This window comes from Orycteropus afer, unplaced genomic scaffold (genome assembly GCF_000298275.1).
Source record: "Orycteropus afer afer isolate SDZICR_OR568_19922 unplaced genomic scaffold, OryAfe1.0 scaffold00364, whole genome shotgun sequence".
NCBI lineage: Eukaryota > Metazoa > Chordata > Mammalia > Tubulidentata > Orycteropodidae > Orycteropus > Orycteropus afer.
Window position 1 is genome coordinate 3,502,880 of NW_006921951.1, and position 15,797 is coordinate 3,518,676.

Genomic DNA, 15,797 nt, shown 5'->3' on the forward strand with positions numbered 1-15,797 from the left:
CCACAGGAATCTGTGAGAGCTCTGTCTCTTTAAATATCCAAAATAGGCAAGCCGCGTTTTAAACCTTCAAACTGGCGGCGCCCTCCGGACCAGCAAAAGTCCACAGCTCAGCCCACCTTTCTCTTCACCTTCCCCATTTGTTCCCTAGCCACTATACACAGTCCTCCGTGCAGTCCCTGGCTAGCAGGGTATTTTTAGGTTAATTCTTAAGTCTTATGACCACAGGATTCTGCGAGAGCGTTGTCTCTTTAAATATGCAAAATAGTCAAGCCACTTTTTAAACCTTCAAAATGGCAGCACCCTCTGGATACTGGACACTCTTGGGGAAGACAGGATATATTAGCACTCAAACCCTGTTCATGTTATGTCTGAAGTTCAGGAAAGAAAAGGAAGAATAAAATTAGAAGGCGTTCTCCATTGTTAGACTTTTGAAACTAAAGAGAACAACCTAACTAACAGAGGGTGGAGAAATCAAAGTGCTATTACCTAAAATTACTTTGAATAGAAAACAAAAGAAAATCTATAAAAAAAAAAAAAAAAAAAAACCCTTAGACTTTTATCTGAATGTCAGGATTCTGACTCTTGTATGCACTCTCTTAGAACTAATTGTTTTTTTTTTCATTAAGGATCTGGCAAGAAGATACTCTTCTTGGGTTCCTAGACAAAGTAAGTCTCTAATACAAAGATATTATATCAATGAATGGACCTAGAAGAAACATAATCATATTCACAGACACATAAAAAAAATTTGTGGGGGGGAACCTATTAAGACATATTTCTGACAACTGTAAAAACCGCAGCTAAAACTATATTACCTTACTATTTTTATCATAGAAAATAGAGAAATCGCTGAAGTATTTCCACTGATGACAGAAATACTATTTACACTATTACTTGACATCTTTTCTTCACAACTCAGAGAAAGCAGGGGAAACTATGGTGCAAAGCATAAGAAGAAAGGCGCTGACAGTGGGCAGACCCAGGCTCAAATCCCTATTCTGCACTTAATGGGAATGTGGCCACATATGACTTTTTATCCTTTCCATATGTCTGCAAACTTGCAAAGACTAAACAAAACATTATATGTATAGTGTTTATAATGTGTCTGACATACAATGAACATTTCATGAACTATGTAAATTATTTTCATTACGATGATTACTATCATAACTACTTGCCAACACCACAATTATATTCTAAAAACCCAGAAAATTAACTGAGAATTGTTAGAACAGAAATATTCAATGGATAAGAGATAAGCAAAAAGCATAAATTTTTGCAAATATCAGCAATAACTAAAAGAAAAACTACATGGAATTGTAAACTATATAGAAATAACGTCTATAAGAAATCTATAAAATTTGCTCTATAAAATCTATAAAAACTGATCAAAACTGTACAATAGACATAAAAGAAACAATGAGTAAATAAAAAAATTTAACATGTTCCTAAAATAAGGACTACTAAAAATATATCAGCTCTTAATTTATACATTTAATGTAATAACAATCATAATTCCAACTGGATTTAAAATAATAATAAGAAGAAAATAACTCTACAATTTATCTGGTAAAGGGAAGAAAAATAATTTAAGGAAAACAAGTATAAATGAAGAGCAAAATGGAAGTATAGGAAGAACTCTGTGAGAAATTAAAATACACAATTACTAACACAAATGAGGTACTAGAAGAACATTCAGAGTAATGGAATAGAAGAGAGCCCAGAAAAAATATACAGCTTGAAGAGGTGGGGGAAGGCCAGGAAGTGGGCCAAGAGGTTTGGAATAGCTAAGGGAGATGAACTTGTCTGTCTGTTTGTCCTACTGTGGTGGCTTGTGTGCTGCTATGACCTTGGAGGCTGTACCACTGGTGTTTTAAACACCAGCAGGGTTGCCCATGGGGACAGGTTTCAGCCGAGCTTCTAGGCTGAGACAGACTCAGAAGAAGGAAGAGGCTATCCATTTCTCAAAGAAGTGGCCAGGGAAAACCTTATGAACAGCAGATAAACACTATCTGATACATTACTGGACAACTTTATGAATAGCCCTGAAACAATGTCTGATACAGTGCTGGAAGATGAGCCCCTAAGGTTGTAAGGCACTCAGAATATGACTGGGAAAGAGCTGCCTCATCAGAGTAGAGCCAACCTTAATGATATGGATAAGCAAAGCTTTACGGACCTCCGTTTGCTGACATAGCACGACTCAAACTGAGGAGAAACAGCTGCAAACATCCATTAATAACTGGAACCTGGAATGTACAAAGTATGAATCAAGGAAAATTGGAAGTAGTAAAAAATGAAATGGAACACATAAAGACTGATATCTTAGGCATTAGTGAGCTGAAATGGACAGGTTTTGGCCATTCTGAATCAGACAATCACATGATCTACTGGGCTGGGAATGACAAACTGAAGAGGAATGGAGTGGCATTCATCATCACAAAGAATGTTTCAAGATCTACCCTGAAGTACAATTTGTCAGTCACAGGACAATCTTTATGCACCTGAAGGGAAAGACAGTTAATATTACTATTATTCAAATCTATGCACCAACGACCAAAGCCAAAGGTGAGGAAATAGAAGAATTTTACCAACTTCTGCAGTCCAAAATTCGCCAAACTTGCAATCAAGATGTGTTAATTATCACTGGTGAGTGGAATGCAAATGTTGGAAACAAAAAGGAATCACCAGTAGTTGGAAAATATGGCCTTGGTGATAGAAATAACGCTAGAGATTGCATGATAGAATTTCACAAGACCAACAACTTATTCATTGCAAATGCCATCTTTCAGCAACACAAATGGTGGCTATACATGTGGACTTTGCCAGATGGAGTGTATAGGAATCAGATCGACTACATCCGTGTCAAGAGGCAATGGAAAAGCTCAGTATCTTCAGCCAAAACCAGGCCATGAGCTGATTGCGGAACAGACCATTAACTGCTCAATTGTAAGTTCAAGTTGAAGTTGAAGACAATTAAAACAAATCCATGAGAACCAAAATATGACCTTGAATATATCCCTCCTGAATTTAGAAACCATTTGAAAATTAGATTTGATGCATTGAACACCAATGACTGAAAATGAGAGGAATTGTGGGCTGACATCAAGAATGTGATCCATGAAGAAAGCAAAGGTCATTAAAAAGACAGGGAAGGAAGAAAACATCAACATGGATGTCAGAAGAGACTCCTAAAACTTGCCCTTGAACAGAGAGTAGCTAAAGCAAATGGAAGAAATTTCAAGATAAAAGAGGTGAACAGAAGATTTCAAAGAGTGGCTTGAGAAGACAAAGTCCAGTATTGAATGAAATGTGCAAACACCCAGATTTAGTAAACCAAAATGGAAGACATGCTAGGCAGTTCTCAAGCTGAAAGAACTGAAGAAAAATTTTAAGCCTGGAGTTGCAATACTGTAAGATTCTATGGGCAAAATATTGAATGAAGCAGGAAAGATGGAAAGAATACACAGAGTCATTGTACCAAAAAGAATTAGTTGATGTTCATCCATTTCAGGAGGGGCATATGATCAAGAACTAATGGTACTGAAGGAAGAAGTCAAAGCTGCACTGAAGGAAGTGGTGAAAAACAAGGCTCCAGGAATTGACGGAATACCCATTGAGATGTTTCAACAAATGGATGTCCTGCCGCAGGCACTCATTTGGCTATGCCAGGAGATTTAGAAGACAGCTACCTGGCCAACTGAAAGGAAGAGATCTGTATTTGTACTCATTCCAAAGAAAGGTGATCCCGCAGAATGTGGAAATTATTGAACAATATCATGAATATCACATGCAAGTAAAATCTTACTGAAGATAATTCAAAAGTGGTTGCAGCAGTATATAAACAGAGAACTTTCAGAAATGCAAGTTGGACTCAGAAGAAGATGTGGAACAAGGGATATCATTGCTGATGTCAGATGGATCTTGGCTCAAAGCAAAGAATACCCAGAAACATGTTTACTTGTGTTTTACTGACTACACAAAATAATTCAATCATACGGAGCATAACAAATTATGGATAACATTGAGAAGAATGGGAATTCTAGAACAATTAACTAATTGTACTCATGAGGATCCTAGACATAGGCTAGGAGGCTAATGTTTGAACAGAACAAGGGCATACTGCATGGTTTAACAACAACAACAGAAGGTTGTATATTTTTTGCTGTATTGTTGTAAGGTGCCGTCAAGTTGTCTCTGACTTATAGCATCCCTATGAAACACTGCTCGGTCCTGTACCAGCTTCACAATCCTTGCTATACCTGAGCCCATCGTTACAGCCACTGTGTCAATCCATCTTGCTGATGGTCTTCCCCTCTTTCGTTGAACTTCCACTTTACCAAGCATGATATCCTACTCCAGGGAATGATCCCCTCCTACAACATGACCAAAGTAGGTGAGATGAAGTATGGTAACTCTCGCTTCCAAGAAGCATTCTGGCTGCACTTGTTCCAGAACAGATTTGTTAGTTCTTTTAGCAGTCCATGGTACTTTCAGCATTCTTTGCCAGCACCACAACTTAAAAGCATTGACTCTTCTTTATTCTTCCTTATTCATTGTCCAGCTATCACATGCATATGAGGCGATTGAAAATACTATGGCTTGTGTCAGGTGCACCTTAGTCCTCAAGGAGCCATCTTTGTTCTTCAGCATTTGAAAGAGGTCTTTTGGAGCTGATCTGCCTAGTGCTATCTATATGTCATCTGATACCTGGACTGCTGCTTCTACTGGTGTTGATTGTAGAACCAAGTAATATGAAGTCTTTGAAAACTTCAATGTTTTCTCCATCTACTGCGATGCTACTTATTGGTCCAGTTGTGATTATTTTTGTTTTCTTTATATTGAGATGTAATCCATACTGCAGACTATAGTCTTCAATCTTAATCATTAAGTGTTTTAAGTCATCCTCACTTTCAGCAAACAAAGTTGTGTCATCTGTGTATCACAGATTGTTAATGATTCTTCCTCCAATCCTGATGCCACGTTCTTCTTCATATAGTCCAGCTTCTCGGATTATTTGCTCAGCATATAGATTGAATAAGTATGGGGAAAGGATACAACCCTGACGCACTCCCTTCTTGATTTTTAACCATGCACTATCCCCTTGCTCTGTTCGAATGACAGCCTCCTGGTGTATGTACAGGTTCCTCATGAGTGCAATTAAGTATTCTGGAATTCCCATTCTCAATGTTATCCATAATTTGTTATGATCCACACAATCGAATGCTTTTAAGTAGTCAAAAAACACAAGTAAATATCTTTCTGGTATTTTTTGCTTTGAGCCAAGATCCATCTCACATTAGCAATGATCTCTCATTTCACATCCTCTTCTGAATCCAGCTTGCATTTCTGGAAGTTCTCTGTCTATATACTGGTGCAACTGTTTTTCAATTATGTTCAGTAAGATTTTACTTCCATGTGATATTAAGGATATTGTTCGATACTTTCCACAATCTGTGGGATCACCTTTGTTTGGAATGGGTACAAATATGGATCTCTTCCTGTCATTTGGTCAGGTAGTTTCTTTCAAATCTCCTGGCATACCCAAGTGAGTGCCTCCAGTGGGGCATCTGTTTACTGAAACATCTCAATGGGTATTTCGTCAATTCCTGGAGCCTTGTTTTTTTTACAACTTCCTTCAGTGCAGCTTCGCCTTCTTCCTTCAGTACCATTGGTTCTTGATCATACTCCACCTTCTGAAATGGATGAACATCAACTAATTCTTTTTGGTACAATGACTCTGTGTATTCCTTCCATCTTCTTTCCTGCTTCATTCAATATTTTGCCCATAGAATCTTTCAGTATTGCAACTCCAGGCTTCAATTTTTAATTCAGTTCTTTCAGCTTGAGAACTGCCTAGCATGTCTTCCCTTTTGGTTTACTAAATCCAGGTCTTTGCACATTTCATTCAATACTGGACTTTGTCTTCTCAAGCCACTCTTTAAAATCTTCTGTTCACCTCCTTTATCTCGTCATTTCTTACCTGCTTTAGCTACTCTCTGTTCAAGGGCAAGTTTCAGAGTCTCTTCTAACATCCATTTTGATCTTTTCTTCCTTCTCTGTCTTTTAAATGACCTTTTGCTTTCATCATGGATGATGTTCTTGATGTACCCTCAAATCCTCTCATTTTCAATCACTGATGTCCAATGCACTAAATCTATTTTTCCGATGGTTTCTAAATTCAGGAGGGATATATTCAAGGTCATATTTTGGTTCTCAGGGACTTGTTTTAATTGTTTTCAACTTCAAATTGAACTTGCATGTAAGCATTCGATGGTCTGTTCCACAATCAGCTCATGTCCTGGTTTTGGCTGAAAACGCTGGGCATTTCCATTGCCTCTTGACATAGATGTAGTCGATCTGATTCCTATACACTCCATCTGGCAAAGTCTACTTGTATAGTCACCGTTTGTGTTGCTGAAAGACAGCATTTGCAATGAGTAAGTCATTGGTCTTGCAAAATTCTACTATGTGATCTCCAGCATTATTTCTATCACCGTGGCCATATTTTCCACTACTGGTGATTCTTCTTTATTTTCAACTTTTGCATTCCAATCATCAGTAACATTTAACACATCTCTATTGCATGTTTGGTCAATTTTAGACTGCAGAAGTTGGTAAAAATCTTCTATTTCCTCATCTTTGGCTTTGGTGGTTGGTGCATAGACTTGAATAATAATAGTAGTATTAACTGGCTTTCCCTGTAGGTGTACAAAATTGTCCTGTGACTAACAACATTGTACTTCAGGGTAGATCTTGAAATATTCTTTGTGATGATGAATGCTACTCCACTCCTCTTCAATTTGTCATTCCCAACCTAGTAGATCACATGATTATCTGATTCAGAATGGCCAAAACCAGTCCGTCTCAGCCCAGGATATCAATCTTCATGTGTTCCATTTCATTTTTCACTACTTCCAATTTTCCTAGATTCATACTTTGTACATTCCAGGTTCCAATTATTAATGGATGTTTGCAGCTGTTTCTCCTCAGTTTCAGTTGTGCCACGTCAGCAAACGGAGGTCCGTAAAGCTTTACTCTATCCATATCATTAAGGTTGGCTCTACTCTGATGAGGCAGCTCTTTCCCAGTCATATTTTGAGTGCCTTACAACCTGAGGGGCTCATCTTCCAGCACTGTATTGGACAATGTTTTAGGGCTATTCATAAAGTTGTCCAGTAAAGTATAAGACAGTGTTTATCTGCTATTCATAAGATTTTCCCTGGCTTATTCTTTGAGAAATAGAAGGCCTCTTCCTTCTTCTGAGTCTATATTAGTCTGGAAGCTCTCCTGAAACCTGTCTAACATGGGCAACCCTGTTGGCATTTGAAACACCAGTGGTACAGCCTCTAACTTCACAGCAACATGCAAACCACCGCTGTAGGACAAACTGACAGACAAGTTCGTTTCTCTTAGATGTTGCAAATCTAGTTATACAAGATTTAATAAATCTTAATGATAGTATCACAATCTGTGAAGGAAGAATGGTATAGTCATCAAATGATGCTGTCACTTTGATTAGCTACTTGGCTATACATATATACATACCAAAATGGAAAAACCAAAACCATAGCCGTGGAGTCAATTATGACTCATAGGAGCCCTATAGGATAGGGTAGAACTGCCCCATAGGGTTTTCAAAGCTGTAATATTTACAGAAGTACACTGCCATATCTTCCTCCAGTGAAGCAGCTGGTCAGTTGACCTTTCAGTTAGTAGCCAAGCGCTTAATCAGTGTGCCATCAGGTGTGCTTTTAAATATGTTGTTGTTGTTGTTGTTGTTTGCTGTCGAGTCAGCCCCGACTCATAGCGACCCCTCCTTGGCTTTCCGAGGCAGTATCACTACGGAAGTAGGACTGCCCAACCTTCCTTCCGAGGAGTGGCTGGTGGGTTTGAACCGCCAGACTTCTGGTGAGCAGTCAAGCGCCTTTGCCACTATGCTACCAGAGCTCCCATGTACATACATAAATTAAGTTCTCATCTCAAACTAAATCCCAAAATAACCTCCATATAGATTACTTTGAAATATGAGAGGAAAATAGAGGGGGGGAAAAAAAGAACACCAAATTATCATGCTGATATATTACCTAATAAGACATATAAGAACATTAATATAACCAGGATTAAGAAGATGTGGTAAATCTTACATGTTCTTCCCACACTTTCTTTTCTCTCTCATATGCTTCCTTTCTCTTTCGCTCTAGTTGTTCTTTCAGGACAGCAGCACGTGCATTTGCTTGGGACTAAAAATTTGTAAAAAATCAACAAAATTAGTTCTCAGGGAGATGGCTTTAGGATTTTTTCAGGCCTACAAAAATAATACTTACTTTCTAACCAAAAAAGAAGTGGGGTGGGGTGAGGTGGGGGAAGGCAGATGTTTCTAGAATAAGAATGTAAGTTCACTCTCATAGCAGGTACTCAATAAATACTTGTGGAATTAAATCAAATACAGGTATATTCTAATGGAAAATTTAGAATAATAATTATGATACATGGCCTTCATTTTATTTTTTTTTACAAAGTGGACACATACATATTTCATCTACTTTTTTTTTTCTTAAGGTTACATATGTGATAGTTGCATGTATTTATGTTGTGGTTTCTTCTAATTGCTACTCCTAAATATGTGATATAAAAAGAAAAATGCTGTTTTTCAGTAACCAAAAAGTGAGACATAGAGGCAAAGAAAAATTAGGGTAAGAGAATAAAGTGACTTAACTATGTAAAAACATAAATCTATATCTCAAGTTTCAATTTTATCTAAATCAAAATAAAACAATAATATCATCTGTAGTCTATACCTTAAATGTTTCAATCTTTTTGCGCCTCATGTCAGCCTCTTCACTCCTTTCTTGTCCTTTCAAACTATCAGCTTCTTTCTACAAAATAAGTAGATAAGCAAACCATTCAGATAGGATTACCACATCTAGTACAGAACTCTATGGAGGATATATGAATAAACTGACATGTAAAAATACAAAAGGTGAAAGCATTCAATGTTGTTAATTTTCTCCCACAGCTACAAATGTACTCTCTACAACTATGAAGCCTAAGGGACAATGGGACAAAAAAGACAATGGTATAAAACACACTTTAATTCTTCCATGGGTACTATTTCCAATCATAAGCAAGAGTAAATGTTCTTATTAATTGTAAATAATAAAAGATTTTAAATGCATTATAGTTTTCTGCTCTCTCACTGCCTCATCATTTTTTATTTTGTGTTAGTACACAAACATGCTTAATCTTAATATATTATGTCATCCAAGTACTTTTTTAAAAATTGATTTTCAACCTGCCTTTTCACCACGAAGTTTGGCTCTAATCTGTTGGCGCTCATTGAAATTCTGTAGTCTTATTTGTCTCAGCCTTGCCAAATAAACCTGCAAGGAGAAAACAACAACAACAACTTAATAGAAAAATTATCAACATTTCTACTTGTAAGTTTTTTTTTTTTTAAATTTAAAGAAAAGTGTTAATCTGAAAACAAGAAACAAAAACGTTGACATCTGGTTAATGAAAAATGTTATATTAGCTTTCAAGTGTTTAATTTAGATCAACTTATTTTTTTAAAAGAAATATATCATACTTTTAAAATTTTATCAAAGGAAAATAAATTCAACTGAGAAAACTGAATAGTAGTTATGGGGCAAAATTATGATACAGTGTGTCAGTCAAAATATATTAACAGGTCCCTATAGACCTACAAAATCCTCAAATAATTGTTAAGAATTTAAACCATGCAAGAAAAGAAGGCAATAAACTCAAAAATGACTGTGACGGAGGTAGAGAACATGCAGGAAGCATACCTCTTCCTCTTTGTTTCTTGGCTTCCCTCCTCTTGAAGAGCTGGACCTGCCTCCATACATAGCTGCCAGGTTTTGCAGGATTCCCTGTTTATCATTTAATGTACTAAGTTTAAGAATGACTAAGGCTATAGCATCATCTTATTTAGGAATATCCCGGTGCCACTTTATTTCTTTTGGCAAATACCGATCATTTCTGGTACATAAACTCTGATTTAGGGGAAAAAAAAAACCTAGCATTTTTCTGCATCAATTTAACAAATACGTTCAGTGAGAACAGAAGGAATCAGCTAAACCCAAAAGATATTTATTTAAAACACAGACCAGCTATGTTTTTAATAGGCATTTAAGTAAACAAGTTTTGAAAATTGCTTTGGAGGTTAACTAACCCTCAAATCAAATTTTTTCTCTATATATGTGTATATGTATACACTATATGTATATACTTATACATATGCATAAGTGCCAATCCTCTTATACATATGTTTGTTTATACAGAAATATCTGAGCTCATTGCTTCAGATTTCTGAATGTGTTGCACATTAATGGTAATATCTAACTTAAACTCTTTGCACTCAGGCAAGTCCTGTTACTATACTACAAAGTATCATAGCCCATCACAAAACTGACTCATTTTTTAACAGTTTATCACAAACACATACCTACAGTTGATCCTTATTGTTTGCAGATTTTATATTTGCAATTTGCATAGTTGCTAAAATTTATTTGTAACCCTAACATCAATACTTGCACTGCTTTCATGGCTACTTGCAGATATGCAGAGCAGGAAAATATGTGAGTCACCAATGCACACGCTTCCAGCTAAGGATGAACAAGGTGATGATGTTTTGTCTTGTTTTGATTCTCATACTGTAAGCAATTGTCCTTTTCATGGTCTAGTTAATGTGATGTTTTCTTTTTCTTTTCCTTCTTGATGATTTCAGTATTTAAAATGGCCCCCAAGCATAGTACTGAAGTACTGTCCAGTGTTCTTAGCACAAGAAGGCTATAATATACTTTATATATAATATACCTTAAGGAGAAAATATGTGTGTTATATAAGTCTCCATCGGGCATGAGTGATAGAGCTATTTATTGGCCATAACTGAGTTCAATGTTAACGAATAAACAAATATTTAAACAAGGTGTCTTTAAACAGAAACACACACAAAATAAGGTTATGTACTGACTGCTAACCAGAAGACTGCTGGTTCAAACCCACCAGCCACTCCTCAGAAGGAAGGCTGGACAATCTACTTTCGTAGAAACCCAAGGAGGGATTATTTTGAGTCGGGTCCAACTCAATGGCACTACAACAACAACAACAGATTGGTTAATGAAATTTTGTGAATAGAAGCTTGAAGGAACCTAACCTTCCATTTCCCCTAAAAGCAGTGGTTCCATATTCACTAATTCAGTGTTTGTGGCAATTCTATAGAATTAACTAGAACAACCATCATGAATAATGATAATTGACTGTATCTCCTTATTTGAAATTATTAATATCCCTCAATAAATGTATCAGATTGTCAAATTATTTACTTTCTCTTTCTTCAGCACAAAAGCATGCTTCAAGACTGTCAAATTATCTACTTTCTTTTTCTTTAGCTTAAAAGCATGCTTCAAGTTCCTCTCAACTTAAAAAAAAAAAAAATCAATCTCACTCTTCTGCCATTGAGTTGGATCTGACTCCTAGCGACCCTTCCTTGGGTTTCCGAGGTGGTATCACTACAGAAGTAGATTGCCCAACCTTCCAAGGAGCGGCTGGTGGGTATCACTACAGAAGTAGATTGCCCAACCTTCCAAGGAGTGGCTGGTGGGTATCACTACAGAAGTAGATTGCCCAACCTTCCTTCCAAGGAGTGGCTGGTGGGTTTGAACTACCAGCTTCTGGTTAGGAGTCAAATACCTTAGGCGCTATGCCACCAGAGCTACTACCTATTTACAAGGTTGTTGAAAGTAGACATTTTATATTCATTTTCCTGCTTCCAGTTCATTTCTTTAATCTATTGGAAATTGGTTTCTGATTCTACCATGCCTCTGAAACTTTTCTCTCTCGAATCAACAATGTTCTCCTAACTCAAAATTCAAATGGAACCTTTTCAGCAATTTTAATTTCAAATGCAAACTAGTTTTGACTAAATCCACTTAATTTACATATACTTTTCTATCATAAGTGCACTGTAGAACACTTCCAAAGGAAATATATATCAATCATAATTCTGCCAACCAAAAAACTTAAGATTTAAGGGTATACCCTTCCAATTTCCTTCTATGCCTACATATGAACACGTTTATTTTTGCAAAATACTTTACTATGTTACTAGTGTTAGGTGTCATCCAGTTGGTTTCAGCCAACAGGGACCCTATGTACAACAAAAAGAAATACTGCTGGGTCCTGTGCCATCCTTACAATCAATGCTATATTTCAGTCCATTGTCACAGCTGTGTTACTCCATCTTGTTGAAGGTTTTCCTTATTTTCTGCTAACCCTCTACTTTACTTAGCATGATGTCTTCTCCAGGGACTGGTCCCATCGGAAAACATGTCCAAAATATATAAGACGATGTCTTATCATTCTCCTTTGCAAGCAGCATTGTGGCTGCAGTTCTTCAAAACAGACTTGCTCATTCTTTTGGTAGTCCATCAACATTATAATTTAAATGCATCAATTTTTCCTTGATTTTCCTTATTCTTTGTCCAGCTTTCGCATGCATATCAGGTGACTAAAAATACATTGGCTTGGGTCAGGAGCACCTTAGTTCTCAAAGTGACCTCTTTGCCCTTTAACATAACAAAGGTCTTATGCAGCAGATTTGCCCAGCGCAATTTGTTGCTTGATTTCTTGACTGATGCTTTCATGGGCATTAATTGTGTATCCAAATAAAATTAAATTCTTGACAACTTCAATCTTTTCACGATGTATCATGATTTGCTTCTTGTTCCAGTTGTGAGGATTTCTGTTTTCTGTATCTTGAGTTGTAACCCATAAGGAAGGCTGTTGTCTTTGATCTTTATAAGTAAGTGCTTCAAGTCCTTTTCCTTTTCAGTAAGCAAGGTTGGGTAATTTGCATATCACAGGTTGTTAATGAGTCTTTTTCCAATCATGATACCACATTTGTCTTCATACAACTCAGTTTCATATTATTTGCTAAACATACTAACTGAATAAATGTGGTAAAAGAATACAACCCTGACATAAAACTTTCCTAATTTTAAACCTTGCAGTACTCCTGTGTTCTGTTCAAACAACTGTATCCTGATCTATGTGCAAGTTCCACACGAGTACAATTAAACGTTTTGGAATTCCTATTCTTCACAATGTGATCCATAATTTGTTATGATGCACACAGCTGAATAATCGTGCACAGTCAAAACAAACACAGGTAAACATCTTTGACATTCTCTGCTTTCAGCCAAGATCCATCTGACATCAGCAATGACATCCCTCATTCCACTCAGCTTTTGAATCCAGCTCAAATTTCTGGCAGTTACCTGTTGATGTACTACTACACCATTTTTGTATTAACGTCAGCAAAACTCAATTTGCATGTGATATTAATGATACTGTTCAATAATTTCCACATTCTGTTGGATCACCTTTCTTTGGAATGGACACAAACATGGATCTCTTCCAGTTGATGGCCAGGTACTTTCTTCCAAATTTCTTAGCATAGCAAGTAAGGATTTCCAGCATTGCAAGTAAGGATTTCCAGCATTGTGTCCGTTTGTACACATTTTAACTGGTATATCAATGGCTAAAGCATTGCTATTTGCCAATACCGTCAGTGTAGCTTGGACTTCTTCCTTCAGTACCACTGATTCTCAATCATATGCTACCTCCTAAAATGGCTGAATGTCAACCAATTTTTATGGTACAGTGACTTTGTGTATTCTTTCCATCTTCTTTTGATGCTTCCTGTGTCATTCACTTTTTTTGTGCAGAGTATTCTTCAATATCTCAAGGTGAGACTTGAATTTTTTCTTCAAGTTCTTTGAGCTTGAGAAATGCCAAGTGTGTTCTTTCCTTTTGGTTTTCTAACTCCTAGTCTTTCCACATTTCATTATAATACACTACTCTGTTTTTCTAAGCCCTTTGAAATTTTCTGTTCAGCTTATTTATTTTATCATTTCTTCCATTTGCTTTAGCTACCCTATGTTCAAAAGCAAGTTTCAGAGTCTCTCTGACATCCATTTTGGTCTTTCTTTCCTGTCTTTTCAATGACCTTTTGCGTTCTTCATGGATGATGTCCTTGATGTCATTCCACAAGTCATCTGGTATTTGGTCATTAGTGTTCAATGCATCAAATCTATTCCTTGAAATAATCTCTAAATTCAGGTAGGATATACTCAAAGTCATACTTTGGCTCTTGTGGACTTAATTTTCTTCAGGTTCAATTTGAACTTTCATAGGAGCAATTGATGGTCTTGTCTGCAGTCAGTCCCTGACCCTGTTTAGACTGATAATATTGAGCTTCCCCATCATCATTTACCACAGATGTTGATTTGATTCCTATGTATTCTACCCAGAAGTCAATGTGTATAGTCACCGTTATGCTGTTGCAAAATGGTACTGGCAATGAATAAGCCATTGATCTTGCTTTGGGTCTATTTGACTCTTCTTTTTCTAGTTTCTCAGGTAAAAATCAAGAATTGTTGATTTGAGACTCTTCCTTTTTTCTAATGTAAGTATTTACTGCTATGAATTTCCCTTGCAGCACTTTCTTAGCCGTATCCCACAAATTTTAATATGCTGTTTATTTTCAAGCAGTTCTATGTTCCCCCCCCCCCCCCCCAGTTTAAGATTGTTCTCTTTGATTCATAGATTATTTAGAAGAATTTTTAAATTTCTTGTGTTTGGAGATTTTCAAGTTATCATTTGGTTACCAATTTTGAGCTTTATTCTATTATAGTCAGGGAACATACCCTATGTGATTTCAATTCCTCTAAATCTGTTAAGGTTTGTTTTATGACTCAGCATATATTCTATGTTGGTTAGTGCTCCTTGGATCCTTGTGAAAAAGTGTGCAGTTATGCGTGGCTTACTTTCTGCTTGGCCAATGTTTGACCGTATATATGTCTGTGGGCCCATAAGGCGTTTTTTTTTTTTTTTTTTCTTTTCTTTTTTAAAAGGGGGTGGGTGGGAAGAAGCTCTCCTTTTATTATTTCTCCCTAATGGGAGCTCTGGTAGCATAGTGGCTAAGACACTTGCCTGCTAACCAGACGGCTGGTGGTTCAAACCCACCAGCCACTCTTGGAAGGAAGGTTGGGCAATCCTACTTCCGTAGTGATACTGCCTCAGAAACCCAAGGAGGGGTCGCTATGAGTCGGGGTCGACTCGATGGCACATAACAACAACAATGGTTTTAAAGACCCCCAAACCCCCTGAATGAATGAGCAGTGGCACTCTAGGGTGCATCCCAATCCCCAAAGTGCCTCTGTCGCCTTGTGGCTTCATACACCCACCTAGCAGCTATGCAGTCTTTCATTCCCAGTGTAGGGGAGCACAAAGTCCTGATCTGGCTGCCAGAGTAGCCCATACCCAGCTTAGCCACACATCTTAAAAGGACAGCCTCCTGTACCCAGTGGATACTGCTCTTGGGTTTTGTCCAGCAGGCTCCCATAAGGTTTTAATATAATAGGTTTCACAGGGCTTTAGCTACAGATCATACAGGAACTGCCTGTTTATAATATGGTGTTCACACAATGTCCAAATCACATAACATCTTATTTCAGAGAACATATGGTGGAAATTACGTGACATATACTGTATATTCTGCTAGTGCTGGGTATTCTATAAATTAAATTCGATCTTGATAATGATGCTGAATCCTTCTATATCTTTTCTGATTTTCCTTCAAAGAGTTCTATCAAATGCTAAAAATGGAATGTTGAATGTGGGTTTTTTCTAGTCTTTCTAGAGTTTTCAGATTGGGTAAAAACAATTGATCTATCTTTACATTCACTGACTCTATCTTAACCTTGGTAGCA

The 15,797-nt window shown here is 37.0% G+C and overlaps 1 protein-coding gene across 1 annotated transcript in view; it reads right to left on the reverse strand.

Moving 5' to 3' along the window:
• The window catches only part of LOC103207321 (serine/threonine-protein kinase Nek1-like), a 278,788-nt gene that overhangs the window by 176,087 nt on the left and 86,904 nt on the right, over positions 1-15,797 (reverse strand). Inside the window, exons 6-9 of the mRNA XM_007952898.1 lie at positions 9,810-9,893; positions 9,300-9,383; positions 8,802-8,879; positions 8,148-8,243 (exon numbers count right to left, since the gene is read on the reverse strand). Coding sequence (XP_007951089.1) covers positions 8,148-8,243; positions 8,802-8,879; positions 9,300-9,383; positions 9,810-9,893 — 342 coding nt within the window. The remainder of the gene's footprint in view (positions 1-8,147; positions 8,244-8,801; positions 8,880-9,299; positions 9,384-9,809; positions 9,894-15,797) is intronic.